General features: G+C 40.8%; 1 protein-coding gene across 1 annotated transcript in view; it reads right to left on the bottom strand.

The window, feature by feature from the left end:
- Positions 1 to 529, bottom strand: part of LOC309670380 (arylsulfatase D-like) — a 38,755-nt gene extending 38,226 nt beyond the window's left edge. The window contains exon 1 of the mRNA XM_082481305.1: positions 248 to 529. Within this exon, the coding sequence (XP_082337431.1) occupies positions 248 to 438 (191 nt within the window). The 5' untranslated portion in view covers positions 439 to 529. The remainder of the gene's footprint in view (positions 1 to 247) is intronic.
- Between the last annotated feature and the right edge of the window lie 15,056 nt (positions 530 to 15,585).

Genomic DNA, 15,585 nt, shown 5'->3' with positions numbered 1-15,585 from the left:
AGAACGGCTGACATATTCCCACAGTAAAGCATCTTGGGATAGCAGAGCTGGCCCTGGTAATGCCCTCTAGGCTATGACATAATCCTGGTTGTGCTTTACATTCACCCATGGCACCCATGGGAAATCCTCTCATTTCTCCAAGAAATGAACTTGAAGACGGCTCAAATAGCTGGTGATGGGCTGAGGACTGCAGTCTTACATTAAATAACACACCAGCTCTGTTCACTGTTCTGCTTAGTTTCCTTACCTGATAGTATCATTCCCATAGCAACCTATATCCCCTATGCCGAGGTCATCAGCCATCAACAGGACAATGTTTGGCTGTGTGACAATGGAAAGCTGTGTCAGCGGTGGCTGCAGAAGCAGACCAAAAATCAGAGGTGTGACCAGGGATGTCCTGAAACACAGAAGAAGGAAAGGCAGCAATGACCTGGCCATTCATGTCTCCTGCTGCATGCGGCTGAAGACCTTCCTGTATGAGGCTGGCTGTAGACCAGACCACTCTCTGCCTGGAAATAGAGTGTGTGTTAAAATTTGATCATTGACACAAACAGATGCCATGGAAGAGAAAGTGTCAGGACCATAACTTCAAAATCTCCTTTTCTGGGAGAAACTTCCAAACTTCCTATGAGCAGTCTCACTTGGGAATCTACATATGACAGATGATGTATAAGTTATTATGCTTTAGTGGCTTGGGATGTTTTTTAGAAGTCGTTTTGGGAAACTGAGAACGTGATCAACATCTCTGATGTCCTTCTCATCCTGACTGGGACCTTTGTGTTGTGAAAAAGTTAAGAACAAGAAAAACAAAAACACAAACAAAATCGCATTGTAAGTATACTATACAGATAAACAGCCCCACTCTTTTTAACACAGTTTTATGTCATTATTAAACTTCACTCACTTTAAATCTAAGTATGATATAACAATAATTCATGAATTTGTTTCCTACCAATAAGATGTTAGTTGCAAAATCATTTCTGCATTTGGAGTGCTCAGATCCTGAAAAACCAAGAGAGAGAGCTTTATCATGTTTGCATCTTCCTAGTAGTCACTGCAATAAAAGTAGATAAAAAACTTAATCAAAGCCTAGCAACACTGTCTCTGTTTTATTTACTTCAGTGCACCTCAGATCAGACCCTAAATGAAGAAGTAATGGAATTAATGCTATTTTTATTGCTAGTACTTCTTTACTTCTTAGAGGAATTTTTCTTTTTGTGTAGAGTTTATCTTAAAATAGCACAGTAATTCTCTTTTGTTACACGACTCAGCTGTATGAAAAGTACTTACTGTTCACAAAGGAAGAGAAGAGCTTTTTAAAATCCAGTCTTCAATATCATTTATTTTTCTGTAATCACAGAGAGAGTAGCAGCCTGCTGCTTCTTCACATAATGTGCCAAGTTTCCTTTCAGGGTTGTAAGAGATATCTTTAGTTGTAGAAATTCTAATCATCCTATTCCAACAATGACATTTCCTTAGAAGACACTGAATTTGTGACCTCCTGTTGTTTGACTCTTTTTTTTCTTTTTTGGATGTGTCAGATTTCAGGGTGTGATGCTATTCCCCCCCCCATCTCTGCACAGCTTTCTGCAAAGGTTCTTCTGGGGCTTTCTCTTTCACCGCCAGGACAAGACTTTGAAGTAAGGCCCAAATGACCTTGGTTCAAAGGCTTTAAAATAGACTCTCTTCGAATTTATCCCATGTCTGATTGAACTATCCCAACCATCCCAATTTTATAAATTATGTTGGTTTCACATTTTGTTTTCCAGAATGATAGTATTTAGCAGCTGTGTTAATATCCATAGTTCTTACATTTTATTCATCATCACTACAAGCCTCAATGGGAAAATTAAAATTTCTATGCTTAGAAAATTGGCATCCAAACAGCTTTAAATGCTTATTTACAAGTGCAATGCTGATGCAGCATCCCTATCTACAGACACTCAGACTTGGTTTCCTGCATTTGGATTTGTGCCTTCGCTGCACCCTAAGTAGGTATAGGAAAGATACTGGAGGACACCTCAGCCATCTTTTACATATACATACTATGTGCCTCCAAAACAGTTGAAATAAATAGGAGTTGGAAATATTCAAATTTAATCGTGTAATTGGTTGTCACTAACTGCCTCTACTTCACGGTAGAGATACGCTGATTCAAAGCACAGGCGGGAGCTCAAGGCTGAGTTTCCTCAGAAGCTGCCCGTAAAATAGTGGGTAATATACAGAAAACAGTTACTGCTCTGACTGGTATTATCCCTCTCAAGCCGTTTTCTTAGTGAAAGGTGATGGGAGTCCAGTCAGAGAAACTTTAGCAGCGCTGGTGGGAACAAGAGGGACAGCAAAAGCAGCTTGCCCTGTTCCTCCCCTTTTGGAGAAGTCAGAGGGGTCCCAGGTCCCCGCTCTGTAGTGCAGCTCCCTGCCTGGCCCCCGGCAGCAGCGAGCACCCGCCTGATTCAGCCCCAAGCAGTTTGGAGGATGCCTTTTTGGGGACCTCTTTGGGACCACTTTCGCCAAAGTGGCACTTAAGCCATGCTGCAAGCAAACAGTCCACCTTGCTGTCTGACTTGAATTTGGCTTAAAGCAAAACTCTTTCTTCTGTCTCCCGTTATTTAAGCCCCCCAAAGTAATTTAGATTTTATCCCTTTCTTCATCCATTTTAATAATCCAGGGGGGCATAGCTTGCATATCTTTCATATTTTAGTAGCTGTTTTCCTTTACTGATTGAACTGTTTTAATCCGTCTTTACTTTTCTGTCAAAATACTCACGAGATACTGAAATCCCAATTCAAGCTAGTTTGCATATGACAAAATATTAAGATTTTTAGATACACTCAGATACACTTTTCACAAAAACAGTACCCATTTGTGGCATCAGTTTGGCAACACTTGGTGAAATTTCTTACAGGTAATTCCATTCAATTTTGTACTGTTCAGTCTGTGAAAATATCTTCTAAAAATTCCTATTTTTTAGACTTGATATAGATAACAATAAAAGCCAGATTTATGACAACAAGTTGCCTGCAGCTGTCTGCTCTCACTTTGTAAGGAGGTGTGTATGAGAATAACGTTGTTGTAAAGGGAAATGCCTTTTAAAAACTTCCTTGAGATATTTTTATCTACAGAAGCAAAAAAAAAAGAAATTTCCAAATGCCCATTAAAATTTTCCCGTGCATTTCCCGACATAGTAAGGGAGGAATACAGTACCTGGTCAAGTTACGCCCAAAGCAGGCAGCTGATAGACTGGAGTGTGAGATTATTTTCTGTCGACTTAAAACCATTCCAAATTTTTCAGCACAACGACTGCTGCTACAGCACAGCGGCTAACATCTGTTCCTGAAGGCATTCCTTAAATGTGCCCTAGCTGCTCATGCGCGCTTCACCACAGGAAAGCTGTGTTATAGCGGAGCTTGCAAGCGGCTGGCTGCTCTAACTTATCCATGAGCCTCTTAAGCTGCACGTCTCACTGCTGTTTGCACAACGATGACATTCATACACATGCAAGGGTTGAGCTGGGGAACACCACAGATGTAGCTAAAACACTTTCTGCCCAAGCAGTGGTTTCTCAAGGGAAGGGCAGGACCTCCTTCAAGTCTGAGACACTCCAATGAAAGGCTCTATAAATAACAATTCCCCATAAACCTCACCTCCTTTCCACCAAGGAAAACAGAAAATTACTGTACTTACAAAGCAGCAATTCTTTGTCTGTAGAAATAGAAATTAGACGAATATCTTCACTTCATGGCATCCCCGAGTGCCTGTAGCGATGACAAGGTCATCTCTGCACACGCAGTGAGAAACAGTTTTAGGGTGTGGGGAGGAAATGCCAGCAAGAGATCTGAATTCGCTTTTGTAGAAAATGAGTCATTTGGCTTCACTTCAGAGTGCTGCGTGTTTCCTAGTCATCACTCAAAGGGACAAATTAAGGTTACATGCTGGGTAATGCTTTATTTTTTGATTTTTCTTGTTTGAGTCCTGTTTTACCAAGTGTTTTGGGAGCGCTTGAGATACTATCCAACAGCAATCTTGCTTTACTAACAGAGAATTTGCTGTGTTTTCATTTCTTAAAAGAGAAGGGAAATGTTGTTATGGGTTGGTGGTACATCACCAATTGCAGTGCTCAGGTTGGGTTGTTAGTGGAGCACCTCTCAGGCAAGTTACAGCACCATAGGTGTTCCCTCCCCTGCTCTCTCCCACCCCAACATTTCCATGCTGGAGCGGTTACAGCCAACACACACAGGAGAGGTGATGTGTCTGGTTTTCCTTCCCTCAGTGACTGCTTCCTCATCCCCACCCATGTTATAGCATCTCAGGCTGTATCTTTCCATTTCCCATTCCTCTTCACTGTGCCTTTAGCACTTCAGAATTCAGTATGTAGCATTTCTTGTTGTCTGATGCCCTCTGCTGTTGTATGATTTCTAAAAGGAAAGCACCTTCTGAGGTGTGTGATCCTGTGCAGGATGCGATCAGTCCTAGCCAGGCCCTGCTGACTGGGAGAGCCCTTCTTGCAGCTGGAGCCTTCTCCACAGCTCTCCTGTTCTCCTTGTGTTTTTCCAGGACTTCTTGCAAATTCTATAGTATTTGTAACAGAGAACCACAAACTACAACTGCTATGTTATTTACTAAATTTAGAGCGTAGCAGAAAATTGAATGCATGCCTGCAGTTACACTGCAGTAACGTGTCTTCGTTATTTTGTACGTAGACTTCTTCTAGCACAGGGAGATTTAGACCCGGTCACTGCTGTAAGTAGCACTCGTTGAAATCTGGCTGCTGGGAATTACTGCCTGGGCACAGCTATGGGGTAATGGAGATAAAGGAGGGAGGGTAGCGTTTCTGGTCTAAAGACATTCCTCTCACGATGACAACTAGTGTTCATTTTGGTGTTTGATCTTTGAAGGAGGGGAAGGTGAATGCCCTCTCACTGATGCCATATAAAGATTTTCAAAAGGTGTAGGCAAAGCTAATTCTGTTCCCAGCCATTGCACTAACTAGCTGTGGGGAAATCTTTAGAAAGTCTGTATTTGCTCAGAACGCTTGTCTTTTACCCTCCTTTTCTTTAAACTAAGTACTGAAGGAAGTAACACTTAGTTACTAAACCACTTCAACATCTAAGAGCGGAAGGCCCAAGTTAGAAGCAGTTTGATACTAGGATATGATGATAAAGAGGCTCCCTCTAGCGACTAATTTATTTTTGAAATCTTGTTACGTTTCATTTGATTCATGCTCTACCTTTCTAAAAGTGATTGCACAATAATGTAAAATGGTGTTATTTCTCTGAACTCTGATTTACACTAGGCCTCCGAGGCCTGAATGCCCACGAGCAGTTTTCCTGGAGCGCGTAACGTAGGTTTGTGGCACCGGGAAGGATCCTGGTTGGCGGGCCTGAGGGCTGCTCTGCAATGTTAGCCCAAGTGCAGTAAGTGGGGGCGAGTGGGAGAGTCACTTCGAAAGCACGCTCCTGGTCTGGGGTAAAGCTGTAATTCAGATGCCCCAGTTCCTGCCTAAAGCTCAACTTAGAAGGCCGCTGCTCACAAGTTTCAGACAACGATTCAGATTACTTACATGGCATCTAACCTCTCAAGGGAATCTGAAAATCCGTGTGTGCTTCCATTTTGGGAAATAATTTGCTGTACTGACTAAGCATAACAGCCTACTTTGGCCAGTAGAAATGTTAGGGGCAGGTACTTACATGTAGGCATGATCTAACTCTTCAGCAGAGCGGGATGGAAACTTAGCTAAAAAAAGGAAACTGTTTTTTTTTGGATCTCGCTCCCATGGTTTTTGGTGGATTTTTTAACTAAAAGCTGTGAATAAGGTATATAAAGAGCACTTACAACAGGAACCATGGCTCTGGATTTCACTTTCAGGAATCCCACCTTTTACGAGAGAGATGGATGTTAACTGTCTTCAGAATAGCTTATAGCTTGTTATAAGGTAGTTAAAAGTAAAAAGGGCCATGACCACTCTGTCCAGCTCAGGAAGAACTGCTGTAGATGAACTTCAGTGGAAAAAATATAGTCTTCTCGTTCTTGTGCTTGCCTGCACAAGAGAGTGCTTAATTCAGACTCCTGAGGCCCTTCTGCTGCCCTTGGTCATGCACTTTTTTTTTGTCACGGGTTTACAGCTTCTCTTCTTTTTGGTGGCTTCTTCCTGCACAGGGCAGCACAGCCCTTGTGTTGTTCCACAGAGGTGGCCACATCTCTGATGCTGCTCTAGAGGGACACCCGCCTGCCCCAAGCACCTTACCATCACTCCTGCTGTTGACGTCTCTGGAGAATGCAGGCCGTATGTGCATCCGTGGCAGTCTGTATGGATTCTACTTTTTAGGAAGAGCCGCATAAAAGTGAAATGCTTAATAACTGGCAGGTGATCTCTTGTCCTCTCTTCCTTCTACTGCAGTGAATGTAGTGGTAGCCTAATGTGTGTGAATATTTATGTGCATACCAGAATCTACAAAGCTTATTTCAAATATTTCTGTTTTTTTTTTTTTTTTTTTCTTTCAATGGAAAAGAAGAGTGAAACAGATTTAGAACAGTTTTTAGGCAGTTGAGGCTGCTAGACTAAAATTTACACTGAAAATATTAAAAACCAAAACAAACTAAGAATGTTTCACAAGCAATAAGATCAATACAGAGTGGGGACATCTGAAAGAAATCATGGATTTTCTCTAACAACCTATAAACTACACAAAAGAGATTTTAATAGCTTATGGAAACAAGGCACATATCTAACATGTTCTTAAAACTCCTGCCCCTTAAAACTGCTTAAATTGGTAGGAGTCTGGGATAAAGCACTATGGTGCATGAGGATCTGAAAGTATTACCTGATCCCATGTTCTGCTGCTTTATGAATTTCCCAGCACTGCAGCTGTTCTTGCAGATACCGAGAGCTATATTCTCAGTGGGGTGCTATTCCAACTACAGGGGCCTGAATAAATATATTCAGACTGTTTTTTGTTGCTGAGACTAAATACATTCACACAGGTAGAGATTATCTAGAAAAATTACTATGAGGATTTTGCAAAATATTTTTATTGGCATGTTAATTTATGAGATAACGTAGTGAAAAACCACAAGCCATTGGTGTCACTAAATAAAGACTAGGTAAGGCACACACAGGGTGTCACAGATTTTCAATGTTTTTATAAACTCAAGTAGTATGAAGCCAGGAATGCCTTTGTGCTAAACATACTTTGTCAAAGATATTCAAGATGAAGCATAGGAGGCTTTAGTTTCTATTGCTTATTAATTAGCAATTAAAACTAACAGGTATTAATAATTGGACATTATATAAAATTCTAGTAAAATAAACATCTGAACAACTGCGAGTATTCCATATTCAGGTCAATTGTTCTGTCTACTCGGAAGTGATTATTTAAACCCATGACAGAGGAAATCTATAATTCAGCACCCACAGAGGTATGGAATCTTAAAAGGTAAAAAGGTTTTGAGACTCCTTGAAAAGCTGGGAGCCATACCATAGAGCAACTACTGTATACAGATTTCATATGACTTGCAGGGGACAGAACTACACTCATGTTTGTCTGCAAACAGCCACAATAGCAAAGTCAAAAAGAGACCCTGGAGTACATTTTGGTAATGATTACTATGCTAGATTTATAGTCATTTTGCTCCTTGTTACCACAGTTCACAAGTCAACTTAAATTTATCTTCAGTATTTTTCTGGCAACTGCCACAAGCTGCAGCTTCTGAGTTTAGTATTCTGAAAGCCGTGACACATTTTAATTTCAAGCTTACTAATTATACTTGTCATCACTGAAGAAACAACAGAGAGAAAAAGGATAACGCTGACCTGTAACTACAGAGCATTAAAAGTAGTTCTTGCAAAATCAAAGCCTTTTAAACAGTATTTTTGTATTACAAGCTTGAGGAAGAGTACTTGTCATTCCGAGTTGAGGATTGACTTCAGAGACTAGGTCCTCTTGCCTATTTAAAATCACAAGTCACATAAATCGCCCACTGCAATTACAACAGCTGAGCACCAGAACGGCTCCAGTACTGCAGAAAGAAGACGTGCAGGTTCATCACAGGAATATTGTTTGCGCTCTCAGGGAATGCAACTTTGCCCCAGAAATCAATGGTGGGAACATTCCTAATGAAGCCACAATGAAACAGCTTTGCTGCGATGGTCTACATAGAACAAAAACATGGATTAGGAGGTCTGAAATGTTTTTATGTCAATGGCATTCTTAAGCCAAGGTTGCTCTCCGGACTTCTGCTGGCATAGCTAGGTTGGTCAAGGGTGTGAAATGCAGTTTTGCCAGTGTATGGTGGGAAAGAAATGGCTAAACCAAACAAAATGCTAGAAGTGATTATTTTTTTTTTTTGGTACAAAATGCATCTTCAGCAGGACTGACTGGCTGATACTGTATTCCATCATGCCATCCAAGTGCTCTGAAAATGGATGTGGTCTCATGCTTTTCACTCATGAATGTACTGTATCTTCTTCTAACATCTCACTTCAACATTGACATGGATGGAGTGATACACTTCACTCGTAGAGAGAAGCAGAGAAATATTTGTTGATATCAAAGAGGGATTTAACAAAGTTTGATAGTAAACACGACAGTGTTTTAACAAGATTCGATGGCAAGGCACACTTGGTTATGTACTGCATAGAGGACAGGATCAGACAGAACTGTCAGGGAGACCCTCCCATTGAGTCAAGGTTCAGAAAGGACCCCCTGGCTTTCTAAACTCCTTCTCAGAGAGGAGTCTAGGTGCAGCTGGATGCAATCTTAGTCCCAGACTTGGTCAACGGTTTATGTCTAAAGGATTATATATGCACAATCAATCCTTTATATCACTTTTAGTTAAGATTTCAAAGTTTATCATGCTTAAAATCACTTACCGAAGATCTGTTGCGGCAAGGAATCTTTTAATCTCGAGAAGTAACCTTGAGAGGCATCCCTATTCAAGGGGAGATCCTCTCTGCTGCCGTGCAGGATTGCTCAAAGGGCCCTTGTGCTGTTCACTATTTATGGGGGTAAGATGATTGACTTCTAGTAATATTTGCATATTGCCCACAGTACCAGTATTGTGGTGAAGTGGGCGCATTTCTCAAGTCAGCCCTTGGCTATTAGAATCATAGAATCACAGAATTCATAGAAAGGAAGGGACCTTTAAGATCATCAAGTCCAACCATTAACCTACTGTGACAAAACCACTTCTAAACCATGTCCCCAAGTACCACAGCTACCCTTTTTTAAACAACTCGAGGGATGGCAAATCCACCACCTCCCTGGGCAGCCTATTCCAATGTTTAATAACCCTTTCAGTGAAAAAAATTTACTAATATCCAATCTAAACCTCATCTGACATAACCTGAACCCATTTCCTCTTGTTCTATCACTTGTCACCAGGGAGAAGAGGTCAGCCCCCACCTCTCTACAACCTCCTTTCAGGAAGTTGTAGAGAGTGATAAGGTCTCCCCTCAGCCTCCTCTTCTCCACGCTAAACAACCCCAGTTCCCTCAGTCGTTCCTCATAAGACTTGTAATGTGACTTAAGGCTTGTATTGTGTTGTTATCTGTCCCCCTGAAACTGCTTGTGAGCCAGATGCAGCCATCATGACTAGATGCACCCATTATGACCACCAGGGGTGGTTATCGCTTGGGCAGCGTTATGGGAGATAAAGGTCAGGTTGGGGGGAGGGAGGAACATCTGTAGGCTTGGGGGGAGGCGAGTAGACAAACATATCAAAATATCCTTGGAATTTTTGTTTGTACCTTACATGCTGTGATCCGGAATCCAAATACTATAGCATAGGTAGCCTTATAAAAATGCTGAGAATTATATTTCGCTCTTTCCATGCCAATTACGTATCAGTTTATAAAGTTATAGATTTAATTCCTTTTCCCCCATGTGTACATTTTATTTTAATATGTCTGAATTTCCTACTCACTCCTGCCCTCTTGGCTTTTTGTGGTTTGTAATTAAGTACTGTAGACCTCCCTTTTTAAGGGCCGATGAATTAAATTCTATTGCTAGTGTAGCTTGGGGAAGGTCATCACTACAGGATATACTCACAAATGTAATTAGAAAGTTTTGTCTTTTGCTCCTTCTTTGTATATCTATTGAGTTATTAAGGAATGTCTTTGAAATTATGAATTCTCTTTCATTTTCTTGTTACAGAAGTTTAACTAATGACTTTACAGCTGGCATTGTATTAAGCAGGTTTTCAGAAGCAGAAATAGTTCCCTTCTTTCGTTTTTAAAATGAACAATTCTCTAATACTTGGCAAAATACTTCTATAGAAAACAAGTAAAATTTCCTTGTATTTTACATACTACATATTTACTAACTATGGCACTCATTTAAAAGTCTCTTTATTTTTATTTTAATCATGGAATTTACCATCTTGGGTTTACCGAAGAAGCAGATCAGATTTCCCACAAACTGCAGACTTCCTTCCTTCCCATATTGTGTTACAGACACTGGCTGGTTTCAAAATATTAAACAAACCAAGAGTTTCCCCTGCAGTTTTATAACTTAACTGGTCTCCAACCATAAGTGTTCAGCAATACCAGGTACTTGATTTCTGCTGTGCTGCCAAAGTCAACGTTTGTCTCTAGGGTCTCTCCTACCTTTTGGTCATCAGCAATGCGGGCTACATCTAGCGCCAGGTTTACCAAGGACCCAAAGAGACTCCAGCTTCTTCATTCATTCCCATATTTCTTTCCCCTGCAAATCCTCCCTCCTCCTGCCCCATCGCAGCCCTGCAGCACGCCCTGACCCAGGGCCTTTTGTTTCAGTGTCTTCACTAATCCTAAATGCTCACTTTGCTGCGGAAGACCTGGAGATTCACTTGCTCCCCGAGCAGAGCCTTATCTCCAGCTCTCTCTTCCCACACATGCCCCTGTGTGGGGAGACCCTTTGGTGTTTCAGAAAGCCTGGGCTGCCTGCTCAGCTGCTGTCCCAGTGCTCGCTAAAATGTCCGGGACCTGACCCCACTGTGTCTCCTGATGGAGGCTGCTCTATCTGCCAGCACTGGGCCTTTTTCCTCTCTCTGCCTTCATCTGTCCTATTCTAGTATGGTTAGGAAAGAAGAGAATTGTCCTGGGGTTTGAAGCTCAGCTTCTTTTAGACCGACATTAAAACAGGGATTTTAGACAAACATAAAAATACTGGGAATGTCACTCTGAGTTCAGAAGACTCAGCTCTGACATCTACAGTTCCCCGTGTCTTTTCTGGAGACCGCCCAGAAGGCTGCAGAGATGGGATTGAATGACACAACCATTCAGTCCTTTACAGACTCTGCATTAGGGAAATTACATTTTAACAACTCTAAATTGGTTTACATTTCTTATGCATTTATGACAGTGAATTATTTTTCATATATATTTCATTATGGTATATATGTGTATGTGTATCTATCCATCTATGCACGCAAGAAAATTAAAAGCAGATTATTAGCAGTGAAAACTGGTCCAGATGCAGTAATTAGGAGAATATCTGTTATGCTACAGAGCTAACTAGTTTTTTAATAAGTATGGAAAATGTATCTGAAGAAATGCTAATTACCATAGCCAAACAATTTCCTGTACTGAAGAGAAGATTATATGAACAGTGTTTGGTATTAGTTTTACGTGCAAGTTTCAGGCATTCATTAATGTAGCAATCATGATCCACAGTCTATTGACAGCTTCCACATGCTCAGAACAATAAGGAACTCATCTTACTCATTATTTAGGCTCTGATAATAATCAGCTGATAATCAGCTAAACTCTATTGCATTTAATGCAACATACTTAAGACAGAAATTATCTAAAAGGGCAACAGCTGAAGAAGGTGGAATAAAGGAGAAGTTAAAATAAAATTATTTGTGTGCTTCTATACATTTTAAGTATTTTAACACATTTTGGATATGCAGCATGTGTATGGTAGTTATGTCAGCTTGTTTGCTCAATTTAGCCAGAAAGTCAGGTAGGGATTTAAATTATGCAAAATATGTAATAAATCCAACTAGAATATATCCAGCACGTCAGAACTAATACTCTTCAGTCTGTTGAATGGACAAAAGCCTTGTACATAATCTTCAGGTAAACAAGCTTTTTAATATAGAAATCAAGTTTGCATTTTTCTGTTAATTGGGATGAACTATAACACATGCTTGAACGATCTGGTTAAAAAACGCATTCCTTGCACAAAACTTTTTCTACCTCTGCTAACAGCACGTTGCATATGCATTACACTTTCAACGAGAGATTCTTGGTTAAAATACTCTACAAAATAAGTAACGAGCAGTTATTTGAGCCATGCCCCATTTTCTATTACTAATGCGCACTCTCACTCACTGCAGCCCTCATTCCAGGCTGGGTTTGTTAACATGGACACTTCGGTACTGGTGGAATCCTATTACATTTTGGTGCCTTAAGCGCTTTGTTATCCCATTTCAACATAAAAAGTCATTTTATCTTTCATTAAGAACTTCCAAATGCTTAACTACCTTTTCGCTGAAATCTTAGTGATGTTTTTAAAACTTACTCAAGTTGTTTTCTGAGAGTGTGTTTTCACCACTAGAGGGTAGAGGAATACAGCATTGTCCAGCAAATCAAAATGCCCTGATCTACAAAGAAAATAACTCTGCTTTGTTGGTTTTAGGATCCAGAGGCTCTTCCATCTTTCTTTTCAACGCGATGGTTCAGATGGTGTAAAGTTACCAGAATGCAGTTCCCAGGCAAGAGGTGAATCAAAACCACATAATTACCTTGATTGCTTGCAAACAGTCTTCTGCCAACGTATTTGAATATCACGGTTCACTTCAACCTGAGTGTTAAGTTTGCAATGCTGAGCCCAAGTATTCTCTAAAGCTGGAAAACTGAAGCCTAGATATGCATCAGGTAGCCTAAACTACTTATTAAAATACACAAAAACTTTAATAAACCTACTTTCATAAAGCTAGTGGGATTTTTGATGAGTTCTTGTCCTCTACCTCTGCTTTGCAGTTTGCAATCCAAAAGTCTGGGATTGTGATAGCCGTTTTTGTGATGTGTTTTAAAATCCTGTGAGAGAATGTATCTGTAGGCAAGAATGCAGCATCTGGGAATTGGCAGGTGTTTAAAATACAGTTAGGCTGGTTTTTAACCATCTGGTGATACAATTAAAATATGGTATGTGGAGTAGTGTCTCAAGGTTAAACTCAGTTTCTTAGTTAAACTTATCTGAATGTTTATGCACTGTAATTAAAGCATCTGGAAGTTACAAACTAGACAATTAGATTCTAAGACAATTTCTTTGGAATGCATACAGCAGAAACAAAATGCACGAAAGGATGGTTATGTATATCCTTTGCCACTCAGAAGATCTTTCTAACATAACCCAATAATATTTGTCCTCTACTGAAAACAATCACAGGTCAAAAAATTCTGTTGCAGGCAGCTCAGATACATTCTAATGGATTCCTTAACTCTTCAGAGACAAAAGTGGTGTACAGGGCTTTAGGTGGAATCCCTGGGCTCAGGGTTTGTTCTGTATAGATGTCTTCTAATTTCAGCCTATACATATTTCTGTTCATTCATCAATCTGAAGAGTACTAGTTCTGATGTACTGGGTATATTATAATTTGAGTTATTATATATTTTACAGAATTAAAATCCCACCTGACTTTCTGGGTAAATTAATTCACTTTCCTGAAGCAATTTGAAATGTCATACCACTTGCAAAAGAAAGACTTTAGATGTTCCAGAGGCTTTGTTTTACATTTCTCAGTGACACCACTCACGGCCACCTGGTTCTAGGACACTTCATCATCACTGGGGTTTTGCAGCACTGTGCTCCCCTCTGACAGAATTTGTAGTAGGACTCTCTGGTAGTGCTCTGCAGGGGATTAAGGGGTTCCAGGGGAGCTCAACCTGTCTCAGATATGAGAACCAACTCTGAAGATGAAGAATAGATATCAATGATTAGGTTGTCAAGAGAAATTTAGTAGCTCTCAATAAGATACAATAACTTTAAAGATTTTTTTCTGTTTTCTCTCCTTAATTTGGTTTCTTCTGGGGAGTAAAAAGCCTGCTTGGAAAATAATCCTTTCTTCTTCCAACAAGTCATTAATTGCTATCTCACTCCTTAGGTAAGAAATGTTCGAAGCCAGTGAATCCTGTTTTAGCAGCACCCCTTTAGTTAAAAGATAGAAAAAAAATATCCCCCAAATTATATCTAAAGTAAAAGAGAATCAGAAGATAAATACATCTTTTCATGAAGCTGAATTTTTATATATTCAGAACAGATTTTGACTTCCTTAGAGTTTGCTAAAAGCATTAGATGAAAAAAAGCCACTTTATTTAAAAAACATCTGCTATAAAGAATTCCTCCTTGAAACAGTCACCTTTCATTGCCTCCTGCCATACACACCAACAGCTTCACTTCAGCTTAGGCTGAAGCAAAGAAAAACAAAATGGGAACAGACGCAGGCCCAGCGTGAAGGAATGCCCTGAACCCTGTTTACCCCTCACTTCTTGGCACAGGCTGCCTGATAAGAGTGGGAGGGGGGACTCCAACAGCCCAAACTTCAGTGTGTGGGGCACTGGCTATAGCTGGAGCACCACCTATAGACCTAGCACCACCTATAGACCTAGCACCACCTATAGCCCTAGTATTTATAGCATAGACCTAGCACCACCTATAGACCTAGCACCACCTATAGCCCTAGTATTTATAGCCCTGCCTCTAGGTGCCCTGGAGAAGAAAGGGTGACTTTAACCTACCGCAGCTGTGGGGAAAGGTTCATTCCCACCTACTGGGTCCAGTGAGCTGCACTGACACCAGCCCTGTTCCTGAATCAGAGCCAGAGGAAAGCAGTTGCTCTGTGACGGGTGCGTCAATGCTGCTGGAAATGAAGCAAAGGAGGGAAGCAAGAGTCTTTTTGGCTTCCTTGCAGTCTGAGTCTGTGCATAAGGAGATGGTGTCAGAGAAAGCTGAGGATTTGCTCAATGATGTGCTTGCTGAGTGCGTGTGTGTTCACTGCGGGCACCGTTTGAGTGATTGGCATCCAGCTCAGGGCGCGCATATTAGTCTTTGCTTCAATTACTGTTTCCTCATTAGTGGTATGTGCTTGGTTTCACACTTCTTGTGGGCTTAGGCCTCTAAGAAAACACAAGCTGTACTGCAGCTGATGAACTGATCCACGTGAGCTGTGGGGTGGTGGTAGTGGGGAAGCGCCCTGTTCTGAGCACATGCAGAAACTGTGGGAGATGCTGGAGGACCAACAGCTCTCCAGCACAGCTCGTCTATGAACTCTTTACAAACAGTCAGCTTAGTTATTACCCAAACTGGATGAGATAATTATGCAGAGATGTTGTAATTTCTCTCTGTCCTGAACTGAATGCTCATTGACTGTGTGCTTGAACAGGTGGCAAAAGAAATCCTTGGCCTAATGCCATGCTTTTAAAATAAATACTGATAACACCAGGGAAGTTTCAAAAAAGTAGGAGAGTGGTGATGTTTAAAACGCACAGGAAGATTGCACTGAGCGAGCCTGGGCTAGCTACACTAACATTAGCTGTCAAACAAACCTGATCTTTTCCTTCGCAATTACTAGTCTAGGACGTGCTGGTAATTGCAGGTTTGC

This window comes from Vanellus vanellus, assembly GCF_965231255.1.
Source record: "Vanellus vanellus genome assembly, chromosome: 1".
Lineage (NCBI taxonomy): Eukaryota > Metazoa > Chordata > Aves > Charadriiformes > Charadriidae > Vanellus > Vanellus vanellus.
This window is presented reverse-complemented; position numbering and strand designations above follow the sequence as displayed.